Consider the following 23,802-nt stretch of genomic DNA (forward strand, 5'->3'; position numbering starts at 1 on the left):
ATAAAAAATAACCAGCATACTAATACAAAACAATTCAAATAAAGTTAATTTTTACCCTCAAACTTGGATGAGAAAGAAGAATCTTGACTAGGCTGGAGCTGACGAACTGGATATGCAGTTGGAGAGTTATGAAAGGTTGTGGTGGGCGTGGTCACATGGATGGGCGTGGTCACCTATTGTTTTATTTAGGTTTTTTTTTTTATTAGGATTTTAACGTCATGTTTTACACCTTGGTTACATTCATGACAGCACAGGTAGTTACTGCTTACACAAGATTCATCAGCTCCACTTACCATATAGAAGCACTTTGTAGTTCTACAATTACTGACTGTAGTCCATCTGTTTCTCTACATACCTTTTAACCTGCTTTCACCCTGTTCTTCAATGGTCAGGACCCCCACAGAGCAGGTATTATTTAGGTGGTGGATGATTCTCAGCACTGCAGTGACACTGACATGGTGCTGGTGTGTTAGTGTGTGTTGTGCTGGTTTGAGTGGATCAGACACAGCAGCGCTGCTGGAGTTTTTAAACACCTCACTGTCAATGCTGGACTGAGAATAGTCCACCAACCAAAAATACCCAGCCAACAGCGCCCCGTGGGCAGCGTCCTGTGACCACTGATGAAGGTCTAGAAGATGACCGACTCAAACAGCAGCAATAGATGAGCGATCGTCTCTGACTGTACATCTACAAGGTGGACCGACTAGGTAGGAGTGTCTGATAGAGTGGACACGGTATTTAAAAACTCCAGCAGCGCTGCTGTTTCTGATCCACTCATACCAGCACAACACACACTAACACACCACCACCATGTCAGTGTCACTGCAGTGCTGAGAATGATCCACCACCTAAATAATACCTGTTCTGTGGTGGTCCTGTGGGGGTCCTGACCATTGAAGAACAGGGTGTAGAACTACAGAGTGCTTCTATATGGTAAGTGAAGCTGATAAAATGGATAGTGAGTGTAGAAACAAGGAGGTGGTTTAATGTTATGGCTGATCGGTGTATATATATATATATATATATATACTGTGTATATACAAAATAAAGATTTCTCGTAGACAACAGCAAGTCAAGTAATTTTTTTCATTTTTCAGAATTTTTCTCCCAATTTAGTCGTATCCAATTACTTGATTCCGACACGTGTGCAGTAGCCGACTGCATCTTTTTACCTGCACGAGGCGAGTTCATATGCTGATCAGCTTTGTGTATGGAGAGCCACACCCTGATCAGCGAATTATTCCCCGACTCTATGCAGGCACCATCAACCAGCCAGCAGAGGTCATAATTGCATCAGTTATGAGGTTCCTATCCGGCTCCCCACCCTGTATGAACAACAGCCAATCGTTGTTCATGTAGCCGTCGAGCCCAGCCCAGCAGTAATAGCTAAAAGCAATAATCGTTCCATTAAATAAAAATGTCTGATAATGCAAAGACAGAGACGCAACTGGGTTTTAAAGTGATATTGATATTTTATTATAAATAAATGAATAATCAGTACAAATCGAATTCATTAAATCAGCTCAAAACAGGCATCAGTCAGGCAAGCTGCTAATCAAGAAAAACAACCATAACAGAGTAAAAACAGATCAGATCAATCAGAATAAAAGTACATTTATACAGCGGAGAGTAAAAATTGACGTTTTGTTCACGATGCACAAGCAGCCGTGGCATCGAAAAAGCCTGTTCAAGCAAAAGTCCTGTTAGTTAGTTGTGCAAAAACATTCGAGATCGAAAGAAGAACAAAAAAAAAATTACCTAAATTATTCAGGTTTTCTTTAAGGAATTTTTTCTGGTCAGGGTCGCGGCGGGTCAGAGTCCACCGGGGAACACAGGGCGCAAGCCAATCCATAACATTAAAACCGCCTCCTTGTTTCTACACTCACTGTCCATTTTATCAGCTCCACTTACCATATAGAAACACTTTGTAGTTCTACAATTACTGACTGTAGTCCATCTGTTTCTCTGCATGCTTTGTTAGCCCTCTTTCACCCTGTTCTTCAATGGTCAGGACTCCCACAGGACCCCCACAGAGCAGGTATTATTTAGGTGGTGGATCATTCTCAGCACTGCAGTGACACTGACATGGTGGTGGTGTGTCAGTGTGTGTTGTGCTGGTATGAGTGGATCAGACACAGCAGCGCTGTCACTGCTAGACTGAGAATAGTCCACCAACCAAAAATATCCAGCCAACAGCGCCCCGTGGGCAGCGTCCTGTGACCACTGATGAAGGTCTAGAAGATGAACGACTCAAACAGCAGCAATAGATGAGCGATCGTCTCTGACTTTACATCTACAAGGTGGACCGACTAGGTAGGAGTGTCTAATAGAGTGGACAGTGAGTGGACACGGTGTTTAAAAACTCCAGCAGCGCTGCTGTGTCTGATCCACTCATACCAGCACAACACACACTAACACACCAGCACCATGTCCGTGTCACTGCAGTGCTGAGAATGATCCACCACCTAAATAATACCTGCTCTGTGGTGGTCCTGTGGGGGTCCTGACCATTGAAGAACAGCATGAAAAGAGCTAACAAAGCATGTAGAGAAGCAGATGGACTACAGTCAGTAATTGTAGAACTACAAAGTGTATATATATTTAATAAATATTATAAATAAGTAAGAGAACACCCTAAGTGCAGAAGCTTCAGATTTATTTCTGTTTACTCACGTTTAAAAATACCTAAATAGGTCTGTAGAGAAACAGATGGACTACAGTCAGTAATTGTAGAACTACAAAGTGCTTCTATATGGTAAGTGGAGCTGATGAGGTGGTTTTAATGTTATGGCTGATCGGTGTATATTGTGACCTAAAATGTGTTAAATCCTGATGACAGTTGCTCTAATCCAGATGTGGACCAATTTCATCTGTCTGTTTTCAGTTACCGCTTCATTTTTAATCATTTTATGATTTATTATTGTATCACCCTTTATTGACCCTTTTGTTTACATTATTCTACATCTTTATTTGACTATTATGGGATTCATATGTACACATATATACTGTATATGGGCAAAAGTATTTCGACACCTTTTATGATGATTAAATTCAACTGTTTTGGCCACATCTGTTGCTAAAAGATGTTTACGTATGATAATGTGATATGCTTTTAACATTGTGGCAACAGTTTAGGGAAGTCCCCTTCTCTTTTACCATGATTATGCACAAAGCAAGCTCTATAAACACACGGTTCGACTTCAACTTAACTTCCAACATCAGCGCCTGGACTAAGTGGCTATATTGACTGAATGGACACAAATTCCCACAGACACACTCCAAATTCCTATACCATAATACTGGATGATTTTAAACCTAGAAAGGAAAGAGGAAGCGATTTAATATATATAGTTAATAAACGCACACGGTTTTGGAACAGGCTCATGCTCAGGTGTCCCAATACTTTTGTCCATATAGCGTATAATGATTAAAAATCGATCGTGTGGTAAACAGAAATGCGTACGTGTGTGAACGGTGGGTGAAATAAACGCTGCGTTTCCAGTTGAGGCACTTTAAAGAAAAGTAGTTCGGTTATAAAACTAGCTGCCTTGTATCGCTGTGCTATAAAGAGCGCTCGGCTGTGGTCGGTGTTCTGGAGCACGACTCTGATATTGCTGTTGGAGGCGAGTGCTGTATTACCGAGCAGAATTTACTGCCCGTGTGCATCTGACAGTCCAGTTCCGGTCGAGGCTACGGCGCGGACGTCACTGCCCCGACTGAGGCGGGAAGTAATCGTCGGTCCTGAAGACGGAGGGACAATCCTGGTGCTGCTGGGGGGCTCGTTTGGGACTGGAGGGCTTCTGAAAAACAAGACCGAGCAGTATGCTGTATATAAATAACATACACTAATCAGCCATAACATTAAAACCACCTCCTTGTTTCTACACTCACTGTCCATGTTATCAGCTCCACTTACCATATAGAAGCACTTTGTAGTTCTACAATTACTGACTGTAGTCCATCTGCTTCTCTACATGATTTGTTAGCCCCCTTTCATGCTGTTCTTCAATGGTCAGGACCCCCACAGGACCACCACAGAGCAGGTATTATTTAGGTGGTGGATGATTCTCAGCACTGCAGTGACACTGACATGGTGGTGGTGTGTTAGTGTGTGTTGTGCTGGTATGAGTGGATCAGACACAGCAGCGCTGTCACTGCTGGACTGTGAATAGTCCACCAACCAAAAATATCCAGCCAAGAGCGCCCCGTGGGCAGCGTCCTGTGACCACTGATGAAGGTCTAGAAGATGAGCGACTCAAACAGCAGCAATAGATGAGCGATCGTCTCTGACTTTACATCTACAAGGTGGACCGACTAGGTAGGAGTGTCTAATAGAGTGGACAGTGAGTGGACACGGTATTTAAAAACTCCAGCAGCGCTGCTGTGTCTGATCCACTCATACCAGCACAACACACACTAACACACCACCACCATGTCAGTGTCACTGCAGTGCTGAGAATGATCCAGCACCTAAATAATACCTGCTCTGTGGTGGTCCTGTGGGGGTCCTGACCATTGAAGAACAGCATGAAAAGAGCTAACAAAGCATGTAGAGAAGCAGATGGACTACAGTCAGTAATTGTAGAACTACAAAGTGTATATATATTTAATAAATATTATAAATAAGTAAGAGAACACCCTAAGTGCAGAAGCTTCAGATTTATTTCTGTTTACTCACGTTTAAAAATCCCGGCATGCTCATGGTTCGAAATATCTTCCGGAAAGCGCCCGGTAGAGTCTTGACCTCGCCCTCCGCCTGGGTCACCTGCTCCTCCATGGCGCCCACGTTGGCCGACACCATCTTCACAAACGCCTGGCAGCGATTCAGACACACGTGCAGTATTTCAGCGAGATGATTCTAACCCAATCGTCATTAAATCGGACATCTGATGAATTTATTTACCTCCAGGTTGTCGATCTTCCTGTAGATCTGCCTCATGTCTTCTGACTTCCTGTAGATCTGAGGCAGGCTCACGTTCACTATCTGTGAGGTGTCGTTACGGATCTGTAAACACAGGATGAAATCGCTGTGAAATACATCTTAGGACCGAAAGTATGTGGACACCTAACTGGGCATTTAGCAGACGCTTTTATCCAAAGCGACTTACAGTACTGTGACAGTATACAATCTAAGCAATTGAGGGTTAAGGGCCTTGCTTAAGGGCCCAATAGTCACAACCTGGCAGTGGTAGAGCTTGAACCTTTGGCCTTTCCATTACTAGTCCAGTACCTGAACCACTAGGCTACAACTGCCCTACAATTGAAGCACCACTAGTGGACACGAGGTCCGACGAGGTTGACATAACAAAACACAGTCAAGCTGGAACAGACAAGGGCCTTCCCCAAACTGTTTCCACACAAGTAAAAAGCTTGTTATCACCAGGTGTGGCAGGAACACCTAAACTAAATCAATAGTGGTGACGTCCACATACTTTAGTGGTGGCTCAGCGCTGGGATTGGTCGGCCGGGCGCCCCCTAGCCAGCACGATCGGCAGTGCAATTGTGCAGCAGACAAAATCAGCCGTTAGTCTGCTGGGTGGGAAAAGACAGGACTAAAAATTTAGGGGGGGGGGGGGGGGGGTCAAGGCACCTATACAGAGGTGGAGACCGAATTACGGGCGAATAAGGAGGGGTCGGAGGACCGCGCATGCTCTCCTCGTATGCCATCGTGGTCCCCAGCAGCGGAAGATGAACTGGCTACGATATAAATTGGGAGAAAGGGGGAAATCGTGCGTTTACCATGTCCAGCATGCCCACAAACTCGTCCACTCGGGTGAGCATCTCCTCCAGACTCTTCTCCAGGCACAGGATCTGTAATACCAGGACAGAACGATTAAACACGGCAAGGGGAGCATCACTTGGGTGGTACCGGGGTGGCACCTTAGAATTGAATAAAACAGCCATTAGAATCCCAGACACCTTTGGGAAGCGATATGCCAATGCTGGCAACACTAGTGGGTCAATATTGGCATACTAAGGCATCGGGTTGGCACAGGGAACATTTATATTATATTATATTATATTATATTATATTAATTATATTATATTAATTATATTAACTATACTATATTATATTATATTATATTCATTATATTATATTCATTATATTCATTATATTATACAGTATTATATTATATTCATTATATTATATTATATTCATTATATTATATTATATTATATTCACTATATTATATTATATTCATTATATTATATTATATTCATTATATTATATTATATTCATCATATTATATTATATTCATTATATTATATTATATTCATTATATTATATTCATTATATTATATTATATTCATTATATTATATTCATTATACAGTATTATATTATATTCATTATATTATAGTCATTATATTATATTATATTCATTATATTATATTCATTATATTCTATTATATTCATTATATTATATTATATTATATTATATTCATTATATTATATTATATTATAATATATTAATTATATATTATATTATATTCATTATATTATATTATATTATATTATATTATATTATATTATACTATATTAATTATATTATATTCTATTATTTACATTTTCGGCATTTAGCAGACACCTTTATCCAAAGCGACTTACATTACACTTACAGTATACAGTCTAAGCAACTGAGGGTTAAGGGGCCTTGCTCAAGGGCCCAACAGCAGCAACCAACCCATTTGATTTGTATATTATATTAATATTATATAAGCACATACAACCCAAATAACTGAGGGTTAAGGGCCTTGCTCAAGGGTCCAACAGGGCAACCTGTCAATACAAAAGCTTGAACCTGTGTCAAGAGTCTGTGACGACAGGCCCACCGCGACCCCGATCAAAAAAAAAAAATCCGTTCTCACCTCTTCTCCTGCGTCTGCTCTGATGTAGGATGAGTAACCGAGTGCTGTCCGCTTCAACACCTCGTCCTCCTGATCCTGGACCGGACCCTGACCAACACCGGCGCCCAGACTGGGACTGTGGGACAGGCCGGCACTGGGTGAACTGGGACTGCGCGGCACGTTGTGGGAGAAGCTCGGACTCTGGGAGACGCTGTTGTTGTGGTTGGAGAAGCTCGGACTCTGGGAGATCTCTCCAGCACTCAGGGCCTCGCTGATCATGGACACGGTGGACAGGGTGCTGGTACTCTGGGACACGATCCCGCTGTCCCGGCTCACCTCCTCACTGGACTCCTCCAGCGGGGACAGGACCGGAGCCGGAGCTCTGGCGAACCGGTACTCCATGGTTCTGCAGGAACGAACCCCGGTCGATCAGAGCTGTTAGTCCAGAGCAACACTGCCTGACGTTTCCTTCATCAACACGTGATTTGGAGGATCAGTACGGGTTCCTGTAGAGCTCAAAGCGAGATCGAGTGTGCGTCTCAAATCGGCTGCTCATACGCACTCGTTCCCTTCCCCTCAATTCCATTTTTAACGGTTCACTATTCATCCATTGTCTGTTTTACCACTGCTTTATCCTGGTCAGGGTCGCGGTGTGTGCAATCCACTGTGCAAATGGTAGTACTCATCCTTCATAAATGTAAATAGGGCAACATTTATGTATTTATTATGATTTTAATGACACTTTGGTCACATTCATGACAGGTTCAAGTCATTATAATCAAACACAGTCATGGACAATTTTGTATCTCAAGTTCACCTCACTTGCACGTCTTCAGACACAGGGAGAACATGCAAACTTCCACACAGAAACGACCCGGACCGATCCACCTTCTTGCTGTGAGGCGACAGTGCTACCCACCGAGCCACCGTGCCGCCCCAAATAGGGCAACAACGTGGTCAGAAGTATGTGAGACTTGATCACAAGCTCGTTGGACATTTCTCTCCCTGCTTTGTGGCTCTAACAGTCTCCACTCTTGTGACTTTCCCAAGATTTTACAGTTTGTCCGAGTGAGCATTTGGTAGAGTCAAGGATGGACGTGGTACGAGACGTCCTGGCTCACGGTCAATGTTCCAATCCATGTCAAAGGCATTTAGTGGGTTTGGGGTTAGGGCTTAAGGGCCGCTCCTCAGGACCATTCGAGTTTTTCCACTTTAAACTTGTCTAACCACTTCTTTATAGGTCTCGCTTTGTGGGTACTTTTGGCCATATAGTGTAGGTTGTCTGCCCCCATACATTTTTCAGAGTACATGGAACAGTGGTATTTTGTCAAGGTCTTGAAGGAAACCCAAGCTGAGAGGAATTTTGTACTTTTGGCCATACAGTGTAGTTTGTCTGCCCCCATATATGAGTACATGGAACAGTGGTATTTTGTCAAGGTCTTGAAGGAAAACCATATAGTATGGTTTGGCCATATAGTGTATTTTGTCTGCTCACATATATGAGTACAGGTGACAACAATAAGGACGCTTCATCCTGGTCTGGGTTGTGGTGATTCGAGAGCCACTAAGGAACATTCAGAGAGAGATTGTGACTCCTCTGAAATGTATAGGTTCATTGTCCTGGGTGTATTCATGCTCACTCGCTCACACCTTGGGGTAATGAGCAGCCAATCCACCTTTTGCATGTTTTGGAAGAGAACCTGGAGGAAATCCGAAGGAACACAAGTACACATCTGCCAATGTGGAACAAATCACCAATACAATCAGATTACCTTAAAATTTTAGAATTTTATTCAAACGTAGATTGTGTACAGATAAAATAATAACAAAGAGAGCAAATCGAACGTTTACATTTCAATTATTATGTACAATAAATACACATTTGTTCGGTTTCTTTAATGATTCCCAGGATTTGGATGAACTCACACAGGCACCAGCAGAGGGCGACACAGACGGATCGATATCAGTGTCAAGTGTGAAACGATAAACGATCAATGATACTAAAATCGAAACAACATTAACAACAACAATACATTTAAACATCCATCCAGAGACCAGATATAAGGGGATCAAACCAGATCAGAGTACTAAAGTACCGGGGTGCAAAGTTTAACATTAATTCAGGCAGTACAATAATTCAGGCAGATTAGACAACCAGACAACTTAAAATCTGCACTGATCAATATTTCATTATATTCATTATTACTAATCAGGTCGAAATACCTAAAAAACATGATCAAGCACTTTGTTTAAGAATTTAATTAAAGGAAGTGTATCATAAACACACAGTCGGGCTCGTTTTACTCCTGCTGCTAAAGCTCTTCCACCACACTGTACTGCTCACAACAGAAAACATGTCAGGATCCCTTGGAAAAATAGCCAGCATTACATCTTCATAACCTGCTCCTGTGGTTTAGCTCTAATCGCCATGATTTCGACCACTCGCACCTTTCAAAGACCGACAAACTTTGACAAAATGGAGACCCAGAGCGAACACACCCTCATGAACTGAGTTAAAACATATTTATAAAGGTACAAAGTGAGCGAACACTCATTAATGCTTTATAACATGAACGTTCTGATCCAGTGACGAATCACGTGAGCACCGAGCTGTGTTAGCACCTGCATGCGGCGGCTAAATTAGCTCAGGCTAAGCTACGTGCTAAAGCATTTCTCTGGAACACGAGTGTGTGTACAGCTGTGCGGGTTTCACTTCATTAGCAGATAACTGACAGAATGTGTGTGTGTGTGTGTGTGTGTGTGTGTGTGTGTGTGTGGGCGAGACTAGAAGATAAACAAACTGAAAAGCTTCATGCTAACACCGGTGTGAGACGCGTCATGTGTGACCTTACGTTAACGTTAGCTCGCTTGTGTGTGACAGGATGATTAAATAAGTGATTTTCTGTTGCTGAATTTAACATTTTGGGGGATAAAACCCTAAAATGTTGCATGTATGGGATAAAATGGTGATGTTTTGTTGATATTTCAAGTGAAATAAAATGTCATACACACAGAACTAATGCAAAACATTGACGTAGTGTATGACGTTTTATTTCACTTGAAATATCAACAAAACATCACTTGGGCTCTTATTGATTTTTACTACTGTAATGTAAACACTCACTCATTTTCTTAACCACTTATCTAAACAGGGTCACCGGGGGGTGCTGGAGCCTATCCCAGCTTTTCAATGGGCGCAAGACACACTGTAACACCCTGGACGGGGCGCCAGTCCATCGCAGGACACACACACACACACACACACACACACACACACACACATTCACCTATAGCGCAATTCAGTGTCTCCAATTAACCTGACTGCACGTTTTTGGACTGTGGGAGGAAACTGGCGCTCCCTGAGGAGAACATGCAAACTCCACACAGAAGGGACCTGAACCCAGGACCTTCTTGCTGTGAGGCGACAGTGCTACCCACCGAGCCACCCTGTAGTGTAGACATTAATTATTATTATTATTATTATTATTAATAGTTATATGACTAAGTTTGCAATTTTGGCTTATTAATTTACTAAATGTGATACATTTGGATTAAAATAAACAAACATTTAGTGTTTTATTATTATTCCAATATGTTTAATTCAGCTAATAAACAGTAATCGTGTATTAAAACGTGCAGAACTTTGTTTCCTGTTATTACGGTTGTTATTTTGGCACACGTTGGCATTATTATTATTATTATCTTTTCACTTTCTGATGCTGTTGTATACAGTCATGCCATCAGTCGAGGCACAGACATAGCATGAAGGTAGAAATGACACGAAACGTTTGTGAAATTCCAATATTGGGCTAAATATATATATATAGTTTTAGAATCTGATAACATTTGCATCCGTATTAAAATTGCATCTATTTATTTAGCTGGTCAGGCACATTTGTGCTAAACTAAACCTTCAGTTCCATTAGAATTATTATTACTGTCGACTAAAAGGAACAATAAGTGTGTCCAGTTCTGATTGTCTGGTATGTTGGCGGCAAAACTACAAACAGCAAAAAGAGCAAGAGGTTTTGGTCCGATTTGGATCTCGCAAACCGATTAATAAACTAATATATTTACTTTTATTGGTTTTCTGATGAAATCTGGCAGCAACTTGAAGGTTCTTTGTTCTACAGTAGTTTGAGGGTACCAGACATAATTGTGGACACACCGAAACAGCTCTCACAAACTTAAAACTGGCATCAAAATAAATCTAAGCAGTGACGTTAGGGCTGATTTATGAATCTATGATGTGTAACTAGTTAAAATGCTCATTCAACCAAAAATAAATGTAGAAATAAATGTTTTCTCTAACCCAAATGTAACAGCCGAAAGTCGACATGTTCAGTGTGTGATATTTAAGTTTAAGGGCGACGAGGCAAAGTTAAAAAGGAATGTTAGTTTAGCTCCATATTTAACATTGCTCTAACAATTATGGTACAGTAGGATGAGATGTTAAACACGGTCCCTGAACAGCCGACATTTTAAACTTGACAATTTGGTGACATGAAACGCTGTACAAATTAAAAAGGCATTAATAGATGATTTATTTTCCTCAGAATTGTTTTCTCTACCCAAATGTAACAGCCGAGTTAAGACATGTTCAGTTTGGCACTGAGGCCACAAGGCTAATGTTGTTAACCAGAAAAATTAGCTCTTAGCTCCACATTTAGCATTGCGCTAAGTGAAAGTGTATGTTTATTTCACACTCTCTTAACACCATTAAAATTAAAACTTGAAACCCAAAGCGTGTACAGTAGTATAACGATGCTAAACTGGAGGCTACAAGCTTTCCTTAATCAGCTTCAGACACTAAACACCCTGTCTGATCGTCTACATTCAAGGGGGGGTTAAGAAATCTAGCTCAAGTTTAAGTTTTATAAGTAATTGAATCCCATGTGATGTATTCTTAAAAAAAAAAAAAAAGCTGGGAATATTTAAACAAAAAGAAAATAATAAAGAATAATTGGAATTACGGTATTTTGATCCCACAGTAGAACGAGATGTTAAACACGGTCCCTGAACAGCCGACATTTTAAACTTTAGACAATTTGGTGACATGAAACGCTGTACAGATAAAAAAAGGGCATTAATACATTATTTATTTTCCTCAGAATAAAAGGAGACGTGTGCCAGGCGAGACCCTGTGCCCACGACATGCCAGCGTACATCCTCAAAGAGCGAGTAAAAATGTAACACGACGTATTAAATTACAAACACTTGTATAAAAAACAAAACAGGAAGGTCCCACGTCGAGTCTGTAAGCCCAGGCCATAACGTCTCTGAGTGCTCAATCAAATTTACCGACAGTTATAACGTGATGACCATGCCATCCTCCTCCACACCTCCGGTGGGCAGTGACAGGCTGTTCCGTGGGTCCGTTCTGAGGCTGCTCAGGATTTTATGCAGGCTGCCGTTGCTCTGCCGGGCGCCGTTATATGGCGTCTGGTGGACGTTCAGGTCTCTGTGGAGCCTGTAGCTCAGATCGTTATGCCCGTTCAGGCTGGCGTGGGAATGGAACGACGCCGTGGAGACGACAGACACGGGTCTGCTCTGCGGTTTGGGAGGCGACGCCTGGGTGGATCGGGACGCCACCGACGCCAGCGAGGCGTGAGAATGGCGATTGGGGCGGTTGATGCTGCTCTCGATGACGATGTCCGTCTCTTCGTCGCTTTCCAGGTCGTCGTGGGCGTAGCTGGAGCTCAAGACGGGCATGGAGGCCGGCATGGAACTGGTGCTGCTGTCCGAGGACTGGCCGGAGCTGCCCGAGATGCGGCTGGCGCGCATGACGTTGTTGCGCTGATTGGCCGGCTTCACCGTGATGATGAGGTTGTGGCTGTTGGCGATCATCATGTCGGTTACCTGGTCCAGCGTCTTGCCCGTCACCTCGATGCCGTTCACCTCCAGAACCTCGTCGTTTACGGCCAGCAGTCCGGTACCTTCCGCGAGGCCCCCGGGGACCATGCGCGAGATGAAGATGCCCGGGACCTTGTCCAGGCCGTGGGTGGTGACGCGGACGCTGGTCCCGTCGCGGATGTAGAAGCCGAGGGGTTTGTGCGAGCCGTGACGGTACAGCCGGACGCGTCGGTGCGATTCGGGTACGATGTCCACGTCGATGATGGACGACACCGGGCGGAAGTCCTGAGGCAGGCCGATCCGGATGGGCGGACGCTTCTTGTTCAGGTCGTTGCGCAGCGCCACGCCCGCTTTCTTTTTCCGGGTCAGCGTGTTGGTGCCGAAGTTGCTGTAGTCGACTTCCTCTGCGAGAAAGAGACACAAAGACGATACCGTTAGAACGTTGATATTATTACCACAATATGGCCAAAAGTATGTGGACACATGGATTTGAAACTGTCCCTTCTTTGCAGCTATAACAGCCTCTACTCTTCTGCTGGGCTTTCTAGAATATTTAGGTGCGTATGTAGGTGTATGGGAATTTGTGCATGTGTTCTGGCATTGATTGAGGTACTGATAAGGACTGGCCTGCAACTGGTGCGCTCCCACAAGGGGAACAGTTGAACTAGATTGTGAAAGGTCCTTCCCCAAACTGTTGAACAGCATTTATTTAGTGCAGCTGGTTCGTATGTGCTCACTAACACCAGCATGGATTAAACAGCTGCGATGAATCAATGATATCATGGAAACAATATGACTCCGACATTGCAGAAACAGTTTAGGGAAGGTCCTATCACAGGGCCCTGACCTCAGCAAGTGCTGTCATATTCGGACTGAATGGGCACAAATTCCCACAGGCATACTTCACAGTCTTTAAAGACGAGGAGCTGCTCAGAGGCGCGGCACACACAGGTCACTCACTTTTGTAACGGGGTGTCCAACAAGCTCACGGTTGGCTGTCCAAATACTTTTGGCCATATAGTGTATGTGTATACTGGGTGAACTGGGTTTAATGGGAATAAACAGACTGATAAATGGTTTACGATGCACACACACCCCGCTGACGCATGCTTGTGCTAATTTCCCAGAAGACCACACAGCAGTTTAACGAGGCGTCTCCGGGAGCACGTGGCACCCCACGAGCCGGATCCAGACAGCCGAGGCTTTTCAAACTCCAACAAACCCAAAAGCATCCCGGGTACAGGAGCTGCTCAGCATGAGTCCCGCCCCCCTCCCTCGGCACCCGTGCCGAAAAATATTGAACCACGCCGGTAGGACGGCCGACGTGAACGTGATCAAAGCGGCGCTGCAGTTATTCTTAGACCCGGCAGCTCGTTCATTCAGGCCGAGCGCAGACAGACTTTTATTATCCTCCGGAATTCGGCAGCAAGTCCAAGTCCGCTGATAGGAAACACATTTCAGCGTTTGACTCTCCGTGGCCCCGGTTAGGAACGTTCCAGAAACTCCAGAACCTCAATTATACGAGACAGAGGAACTCTGACGCCGGGTACAGAAATACTTTGGTGTTTTTAACCTCATGTTTGTCTGGTAGTATCTTAAAAGTGTCATAATGATCAACAATAATTCATTTTAACTCTTCAGAAAACCTGGCGACTCTTAGAGGCAGTTTTTGTGATCGTTAATAACGGGCAGAACAAGAAGATTCTCTTATTTCTTGTAGTGTTTTTAATTCTATATTTTGGTAAAGCAACATTTTGCAGGTAAAGCTTTTTACTTTCTTTCTTATTTAATATATATATATATATACACCGATCAGCCATAACATTAAAACCACCTCCTTGTTTCTACACACATTTTATCAGCTCCACTTACCATATAGAAGCACTTTGTAGTTCTACAATTACTGACTGTAGTCCAACTGTTACTCTGCATACTTTTTAGCCCCCTTTCACCCTGTTCTTCAATGGTCAGGACCCCCACAGGACCACCACAGAGCAGGTATTATTTAGGTGGTGGATCATTCTCAGCACTGCAGTGACACTGACATGGTGGTGGTGTGTTAGTGTGTGTTGTGCTGGTATGAGTGGATCAGACACAGCAGGCTGCTGGAGTATTTAAACACCTCACTGTCACTGCTGGACTGAGAATAGTCCACCGACCAAAAATATTCAGCCAACATGCACTCTGCATTTACATCATCCTACGCTCCAGAGAAGAGGGCGTGTCTAAATTCTTAGCTCCCTTAAAATGCTCCTACTGAGGCGCCTTAATTCTGAGTGATGATCTGACTGAATGACGAGCGAGCGTCCGACGCCTCCTCAGTGCTGATGGCAATCCCAGCATTCAGTGCGGCACGACTTTTCACACAAAAAACTACAAACATGGCAGACGAATGACGAACGCGGAGTTCCTTACATATGCAAATAAATTCTAATTTTTTTTCAATTTGTATAAAGGTGTAATTATACAAGTTTCGTTTATTTGTAAATTCAGGCTCGTCAGGGACAGTTTAAGCGTTTTCGGTACACAGAGGGAGGCGTTAGCTAGCGTGCTAGCAGGTTGAAAGGCCTGAGGCTAACTGTGTTAGCTTAGTACGCTAAAACTGCGGTGATGTAATAAGTAGAGCGTCTAAATAATCTGATCATGAGCTCCATGTCACATTAGAGTCCTCTCTACTGAGGCAGCTGATCAGGTAGGCAGTAGGGAGCAGGGCGGGTCACTAGGTTTTTGGACAGACCCAGGATGAGCTTTCAGACACTCTTGGTTTGAAATGTGACGTTTATGAAGTGCCGGTGCACTTGTAGCTTCCGGGCTTTCGCAAAATTAAATTGAATTGCAGGTTGGAGAGGTCTGGAATACCCCTCCATGCATGGTGTGATGAGGAACAGCCCTGGAAAATCAACTCGACATTCCAGTGCACGTTAACAAGCACAAACAAGACAAAACCGGGGACGAGAGGGGCGAGAGGGACGAGGGCACGAGAGGGACGAGGGGGGCGAGAGGGACGAGGGCACGAGAGGGGCGAGAGGGACGAGGGCACGAGGGGGGCGAGAGGGACGAGGGCACGAGAGGGACGAGGGGGGTGAGAGGGGCGAGCTTCACAAACAGACGACAGACAATAACTCTCAATCACGGCAGCTTCAGTGAGCATCACACGCCGCCTGACGGCGCTTGCACAATGCGACTTCAGAAACCCCCCCGCGAGAGGACGCCGTCGTTCACACAGTGCCAGTCAGTCACCCGCCAAAGTCACCTGATTCATCCCGGTGGAGGGGCAGAGGGGTCAGAGGTCAGGGGTTACTCGGGGGTGGGAGGAAGAGAAAAGGCAGCGACGCGGTCCCACCCACCCCCGCATTCCAACACGATGCAAACCTGCTACGAGGTGCACGTCGTACCTCAGCGCAGAAAATACGGGTAACGTATCCTGAAGTGGCAAACAGGAGCGAATCAGAGGAATGCTGCTGTGTATCAAACACCATACTGTGGTTATGTGGTTTGACACACAGCCCTTCCAGGCTGAAACAGCGCCTTTCCTTTTGCTGTGTGTAGATCTAACATACTAATATTTACTCATTTTACTCATTTTTGCTTTGATACGTCTTGTTTCTGCAGCGTGTTGGTCCAGTGTATGTCCGCAGAGTATCAGGTACAGGATCGGTAATCAGAAGGTTGCTGGTTCAAGCCCCAAATCTGCCATTTTGCCTCTATTGGGTCCTTGAGTGAATGTATTGATGTACTTATTATTTATTTAAGAAAAGTCAGTATTTGTAGCTCCAAGCTTAAGTCATGTGACTATCGTCTCCCAGACCTGGTACAGTTTTATCCGGGCGTGACCCTCCTGTTTGTATCCGGGCTTGGGATCTGCACTGACAAGCGCACCTCCCAATGGAGCCACCTAATCTGTTTCGACCACCTTCTTCCCCCCAGACTTTGCCAATCTTATCTGTGCAGACGTCCAACCTGCTGATAGCACCCTTGAGGTAGAAGCCCAAATCCACCGAGCTGAGCAGTATGAGACACGAGCGGCCGCCCTAAAATGATGGCAAAAGAGTTTGGTTGGTTCGTTTGTTTATTGGTTTAACGTCACGTCAACACATTGGTACCATTCATGGCAGGATCGGCATTAATATTGTAGCCTCATTATTAGGGAGTAACGGTGCACCACAACACAGTTAAAAATCGATTCACATGTGTAACGATTCAAATCGGTTTACATGTAAAATGAATCTGTATTCACTTTAAACAGCAGCACCTGGTTGACGTCACCACAGGGTTGCCAGGTTCGGAATTTTCCAGCCAAATTTAGGATACTTTATTTGTATTATTAATTTATTTATTTATTTAATGTGGGATTTGTCTTAAAATTTCATTTAATTTGTTTTTTTACACAAAAAGGGAAATGTGCAGCATTGTTTTGCATAGTTTGTACCTACCTCAGAAATAAAAGGGCGTTAATTATTTAGATAAATAAAAGATAACCACAAAAACAGTATTTAATTTTATTTTTTTAAAGAGAAATAATAAAAGGAAACTTCGTCATAATTTCTCTTCAATTTCATTTTGTTTAAAAAAAGAATCGGGGGAAAAAATCGTATCGTGAACCCAGTATCATGTATCGCATCGCATCATGGGTAGAGTGTATCATTACATCCCGTCATTATAGTAATTCCTGATGTTTTGGATGTTTTGGATCTTTCTATCTTCTCCGTGTTCATTTTAGAAATTGAAACGAAGGTATAATCAGACCTGCACCTGCAACCATCACAAAACCTTCACCCCTAGAACGCAGCTCATCTGTCCGCATCTGATCTGTCCGATGAATCCAGAATAATCAGACGGGCGTCGTTCCCCTCTTTGTGCAGGGACGTTAATGCGTTCTCAGTGTGGGAACGGGGTGGTGGGAGAGCGGGAGGGCTTTTGTTCCGTCGTTCCCACCTCTCATTAACTTCGGCACTAAAAAAGCCCCCCTTTCAAGTCACGAAGGATTTTGAGCGAGGCTAATAAAAGCCGGGATCTAAAGGCTTTAACAGCCGGTCATTACGCCGCCCGACCACGTTTTACTCCAGCATTTTCTGTCCTTCTGGTAAAAAAGAAACACGTTTTAATCAGAATCAGACAGAGAATTAATTAGACGGGAATTAAAGGAGATCTTTTCTGCTTTACGTTGGGTAAATTTTACTGTAGTAAACAAGGATGTAGGTTCAGGTTCAAACCAAGAGGGACAGAAGCTGCGTGGACACATTTTATATATGTGTTTCTACACTCACTGTCCATTTGATCAGCTCCACTTACCATATAGAAGCACTTTGTAGTTCTACAATTACTGACTGTAGTCCATTTGTTTCTCTACATACTTTGTTACCCCCCTTTCACCCTATTCTTCAATGGTCAGGACCCCCACAGGACCACCACAGAGCAGGTATTATTTAGGTGGTGGATGATTCTCAGCACTGCAGTGACACTGACATGGTGGTGGTGTGTTAGTGTGTGTTGTGCTGGTATGAGTGGATCAGACACAGCACTGCTGCTGGAGTATTTAAACACCTCACTATCACTGCTGGACTGAGAATCGTCCACCAACCAAAAACATCCAGCCAACAGCGCCCTGTGGGCAGCGTCCTGTGACCACTGATGAAGGTCTAGAAGATGACCGACTCAAACAGCAGCAATAGATGAGCGATCGTCTCTGACTTTACATCTACAAGGTGGACCAACTAGGTAGGAGTGTCTAATAGAGTGGACAGTGAGTGGACACGGTATTTAAAAACTCCAGCAGCGCTGCTGTGTCTGATCCACTCATACCAGCACAACACACACTAACACACCACCACCAAGTCAGTGTCACTGCAGTGCTGAGTATGATCCACCACCTAACCTCCTCCATCCTGACCATTAAAGAAAAAAGCATGCAGATCAACAGATGGACTGCAGTCAGTAATTGTAGAACTACAAAGAGCTTCTATATGGTAAGTGGAGCTGATAAAATGGACAGTGAGTGTAGAAACAAGGAGGTGGTTTTAATGTTATGGCTGATCGGTGTATGTATATAAAAAATTTTGATAAGGTGCCAGATCAATCGCGGAGTCTCTCCGTGTATCGAGATGTTTGGAGGTGAACGCCACATCCTGACCTCGCCTCACCCACCACGTGACCCTGAGAATTCCCCCTATCTCCACCAGCGCTCGCTCAGTGAGCCCGAACAGACCTGCCGTCTAATCTCACGTCATGGATGATACCAAGCAGGACAGCTTTTAAAGGATAAGGGGTGAAGGTGCTAAGAGGTGTTTTTGGAAGCCACAGATTTAGATAAAGCCTGCTCTGATTAGCACAGCAGGAGGGTAAACGTTTCTCAACGGTTCCTCAACAGTTCCTCACCGGTTCCTCATTGTTCCTCACTATTTCTGTGGATTTTGAAGCCCGGAGACGAGACGTAACAGGTCTGCGGTGATAATTACAGAGGGATGTGATCAATCTTCAACACACAATGAACAAAAGACCGAGAGGAACCTGCTCTGCTCGGACGGCTTTTTATCTTCTCTAGATTCGGAAATTAGGGATTTAAAAAATCCCCTTACTTAAAAAAATAGTGTTGCATGTAAACAAAGAGAAATCTCAACGTTTACAGCAGGATTAATGAGCTTTTTTTGCCCTCTGAAGAACTCGGCAGCTTACTGTCCATATTTTATGATCAGAGTTTAAAAAAAAAAAGTGCAAACACACTAAAAAACCAAAAGTATTTGGACACCGCTTGTAATTTTGTCACAGAGCCCAGACTTCAACCTAAAATGACCTCAAACGTCAGTATCTGACCTTAAAGATGCTCTTTTCTTTAATAAAACAACCAACATACCCTTAGACGCTGTCCAGAATCCTATGGAAAGACCAACAAGCTCATCATGTGGTGTCTAAATACTTTTGGCCAAAGCCAGATATTAGACAAATCAAACAATGTCATCAATTTAAGGAAGAACGTTATCCAACCCCTATATCACCCCCATCATACTAAAAGCTCCTGTCATTACCACTCACGATTGGTCAACACGAAACACACACACAGGTCAGTGTCTGTCCTCGCAGTGCAGTGCAGTCACGTATGCTACATGGTCAAAAGTATGTGGACACCAGACCATAGAATTAACATGCAATTAATATAGAATTAATTTGGACTCAACCCCCTTCCTGGCTGTAAGAGCCTTCTCTTATATATGATGGGGCTTTCCATACGATTTCGGAGTGTGTATGTGAGAATTCGAGTCTGTTTAGGTGTGTGTGTGTGTGTGTGTGTGTGTGTGTGTGTGTGTGTGTGAGAGAGAGAGAGAGAGAGAGAGAGAGAGAGAGAGAGAGACGTGGCTAACAGTAGCACTGGAGCGAAGCAGGAGTGAATAACTTGACATATTTGTGTCAGCACATACATCATAAGTCTGTTGTGAAAAGTGTGTGTAAGTGTGTGTGTGTGTGTGTGTGTGTGTGCTCCAGGTGTGCAGTGCCAGTCTGGACTCGTCTAGATTCCCAGGCTGCTTTTGCACGTGTGCAGAACTGAACAAGCTCTTTCTAGCGGCTCTGGTTCTGGACGTCAGTTTCTCCTTTATTATTAATTAGACTAGATTAGATTACTTTACATTAGGTTAGATTACATTAGATTACAATAAACTGGATTACATTGGATTACATTACATTATATTAGACTGGATTACATTAGATTAGATTACATTACTTTAGACTGGATTACTTTAAATTACATTACATTGAATTACATTAGATAAGATTAGACTGGATTACATTAGATAACATTACATTAGATTAGACTGAATTACATTAGATTAGATTAGATAAAGTTCAATTAGATTACATTAGATTAGATTACATTAGATTAGTTTAGATAAAGTTAAATTAGATTACATTAGATTAGATTACATTACATTAGATTACATTAGATTACACTAGATTAGATTGAATTATATTAGACTGGATTACATAAGATTACATTAGATTAAATACAGTTTGATTAGATTCAATTACATTAGATTAGACCAGATTACATTAGATTAGATGAGATTAATTGAGCTGGTGTGGCGGGAGCCACGCTGCTGGTAACAGCACTGCCTCAGTCCCGGGGGTAAAAACTGCGCCCCCTAGTGTGTGTTTACTGTCCAGTACAAAACCACTTCACTTCACTAGAATTAGGGTTGCATCATGAAGGGCATCTGGTGTAGAAACTGTGTCACGTCTGGTATGAGAACGCGTAAGAAATATACGTGAGCAGTCGAGAGAAAATAAACACCCACACACACACACACACACACACACACACACACACACACACACACACACACACACACACGAGTGAAACTGTGACCTAGTGAGCATCACCTGACTGACCGACACACATTCCAGTCATTCAGGCAAATGGTTGGAATGTGTTAGTAAGTAAGTGTGTGTGAGTGAGTGAGTGAGTGATTGAGTGAGTGAGTGAGCCACATATCTTCCAAGATGTCATCTAAGATGCCACGCTTAAAGAAATGGTCTCTGGTTCCAGTCACGTACCACTGACGTCACCACCCACACTAACGCCTGTACTTTTGTTCTAACTGGGTTCCTTTAGAATCATGTTCTTACACTGGTGTGTGTTTGTACCAGAGCAGAGGAAACATTTCTGTAAGCAGCTCTGGAAACAAGTGCAAGTTTTTTTTCTTTTCTTTTGTTTGGGGAAGGTCCCTTTCTGTTCTAGCATTGGTGTCCCAGTGCATAAGGCACAGTTTGATGTAAAGGAATTCTAATGGCAAATAAACATGTCAGGGATGCACTGGAACGCAGACGGTGAGCCAGGCCTTCACGTCCAACATCAGTGCCCGACCTTACAGCTTTTTGGAATGAAATGTTCAACAAGATCATGGTCAGGTGTCCACATACTTTTGGCCACATCGTTCAGATAGAAACTCTTTCCTAATTAGAATGAACAGACAGAGAGCTATCGACCTGGCCGGGCTGTGCCTGAGGGAGGGAGGAAGGGTGGGTAGAACAGATTCCTCGTTGCTGCTGCAGTTGCGGCCTCTGCTGGCCGATAGAGGGAACTGCACGAAGGAGGGTAGATTCACCGATAGCAGTGCGTGACTCCGTCTCTGCCAGCGTGTGTGTGCTGTGGAGCATGTGATAGTCCATGGTTCTAAGGGTCTACAGCGGTGGAAGAAGTTACAATTAGGGAATTGGGCATGACTAGATCGGGAGGAAAAAGGGGAATGTGCAAAAATAGTTAAAAATGAGTAGACAGCACTCGCTTTCAGAAAAAAACATCTCATCAGCATGTGGGATGCGGAGCCAGACACAAATGACGGGGTGAAGAGTTTAGCGTAATCATTCCTCCCCGCCGGCGCTACTCAGCCCCCGTCCGCCCTCCCAAACGTAACCGCTGGGTAGAATCGGGGTGCAGGAGCCGCCGAGTCTCGCGTCCGCTCTGTTTGTTTGTTAGCGGGCTGAGTTCAGCCACGCCGGTTGTTTTTTTGCGCGTGTTTACGTGTTCTGGAGGACGAGGACCAAACCCAGCACTGTAATTAAGGTCTCCCGGAATAGAGCAGCCCGGGATCTTAAAAACACTCAGCATAGCTGTGGGTCCCATTCCAACACGCCCTCGTGGACCTTCCTTTCGGAAGTGGTTATCACCCGTTGGTAGCGTCAGAAAACCCACAACCTGGCAACCACACCTTTTATTCACCCTCACCCGCGCGTATACTCGTGTAAACACATTTGGGTTCAGCAGCAGCTTGGACGTAATATAAACGCCGCCACCTACAATTCTGTTTTATTTACACGTGGACGAATATCATTTAGTTAATTCTCGCTTTTTAAACTCAAAATCAAGCTCATGTGGTGCAGCAATCTTTTCAAACCCTCATTATCGTGTATAGAGAGAATAATACGCATTGTGTTGCCTGGGTGATGCTATTAAATTTATAAGCGTGTGTCTCATTAGGAATAGAAGCCGTTATTTTGTAAATGTGCCTATAATTAAAAACCTCCAAACTTTTCCCGGTTGTGAAGTAAAACACGAACTTGTTAGAAAGCCGATCAAGCGTTTCATCACCACGTCATCTGTGTGACGCAAACTGAATGAATGCAAATAACAGCATTTCTTACTAACAATTACAATCAGAAGCTCTGATTGGTTCAGAAATTAGCGCCAATTCTGTAGGAGCATTCCATTCACCCCGGTTGTTCCTGTGAAGTGCACTACGTAGGGTTTTTAAGTGAGATTCCAATCCGGAGGTAACGAAAATGTTCAAATGAAGTGAACTTCAAACTGTGTAAGGAGTAGGAAGCGACGCTGCATCACTACGTCGGAAGCTGGCTAGAACATTTATTCATTGCGTGCGTCGCGGGTTAAGACGGCCGGAGCGTTATTATTATTATTAGAGAGCAGAAAATGACACGATCAGAATGATGTCAGATAGACGTTTCATTCATCTTTAATAAAAACTGGCGACTCTTGCTGTTCACGAGTCATTTTTTGCGAGTCGTGAGTCGAGTCCGAGTCATTTGAAACGAGTCCGAGTCGAGTCTGAAGTCACTGTGTGTGCGACTTACGTGCGACTCCCCATCTCTGCTGAGATCCGAGTTCTAATCTCTGCACAGAGGCGGTGAATAATGGGGAGCAGTGCGTGACTCTCCGTACGCAATACGGCTCTCTGTGTGTTTGTTTGTTTGTTTATTAGGATTTTAACGTCATGTTTTACACTTTTGGTTACATTCATGACAGGAACGGTAGTTACTCATTACACAAGATTCATCAGGTCACAAGTTTATATCGAACACAATCATGGACAATTTAGTGGCTCCAGTTCACCTCACTAGAGCACCCGGAGGAAACCCACACGGACACGGGGAGAACATGCAAACTCCACACAGAAAGGACCCGGACCACCACACCTGGGGATCGAACCCAGGACCTTCTTGCTGTGAGGCGACAGTGCTACCCACTTAGCCACCGTGCCGCCCTCTCTGCACATGTAGATTGACAAACCAAGCATTACAAAACCACACACACACACATACACACACACACACACACACACATTTCATACTGTGTATTGTTTTTATATGGGATGTTT

At 43.7% G+C, this 23,802-nt stretch overlaps 2 protein-coding genes across 2 annotated transcripts in view; both read right to left on the reverse strand.

Annotated features, from left to right (window-relative positions):
• Nucleotides 1–1,455: 1,455 nt before the first annotated feature.
• Nucleotides 1,456–7,312, reverse strand: bloc1s4 (biogenesis of lysosomal organelles complex-1, subunit 4, cappuccino). Its single transcript, XM_062989359.1, has 5 exons — nucleotides 6,869–7,312; nucleotides 5,740–5,811; nucleotides 4,904–5,005; nucleotides 4,679–4,813; nucleotides 1,456–3,800 (listed from the first exon to the last, which is right to left on the reverse strand). Exons 1-5 carry the CDS (start codon nucleotides 7,247–7,249, stop codon nucleotides 3,705–3,707), a joined length of 786 nt encoding a protein of 261 aa, XP_062845429.1. The 5' UTR covers nucleotides 7,250–7,312; the 3' UTR covers nucleotides 1,456–3,704.
• A 4,612-nt stretch (nucleotides 7,313–11,924) lies between these two features.
• Nucleotides 11,925–23,802, reverse strand: part of pard6gb (par-6 family cell polarity regulator gamma b) — a 33,335-nt gene continuing 21,457 nt past the window's right edge. Inside the window, exon 3 of the mRNA XM_062989368.1 lies at nucleotides 11,925–13,104. Coding sequence (XP_062845438.1) covers nucleotides 12,155–13,104 — 950 coding nt within the window. The 3' untranslated portion in view covers nucleotides 11,925–12,154. The remainder of the gene's footprint in view (nucleotides 13,105–23,802) is intronic.

This window comes from Trichomycterus rosablanca, chromosome 2 (genome assembly GCF_030014385.1).
Source record: "Trichomycterus rosablanca isolate fTriRos1 chromosome 2, fTriRos1.hap1, whole genome shotgun sequence".
In the NCBI taxonomy this organism is placed as follows: domain Eukaryota; kingdom Metazoa; phylum Chordata; class Actinopteri; order Siluriformes; family Trichomycteridae; genus Trichomycterus; species Trichomycterus rosablanca.

Coding starts and splice junctions, on each gene's coding strand:
- bloc1s4 (XM_062989359.1), bottom strand. CDS start 7,249: ATGGAGTACCGGTTCGCCAGAGCTCCGGCTCCGGTCCTGTCCCCGCTG. Junction 5,006..5,739: donor TTGTGGGCATGCTGGACATG/GTAAACGCACGA, acceptor CTGTGTTTACAG/ATCCGTAACGACACCTCACA. Junction 3,801..4,678: donor GCATGCCGGGATTTTTAAAC/GTGAGTAAACAG, acceptor CTTGTTTTTCAG/AAGCCCTCCAGTCCCAAACG.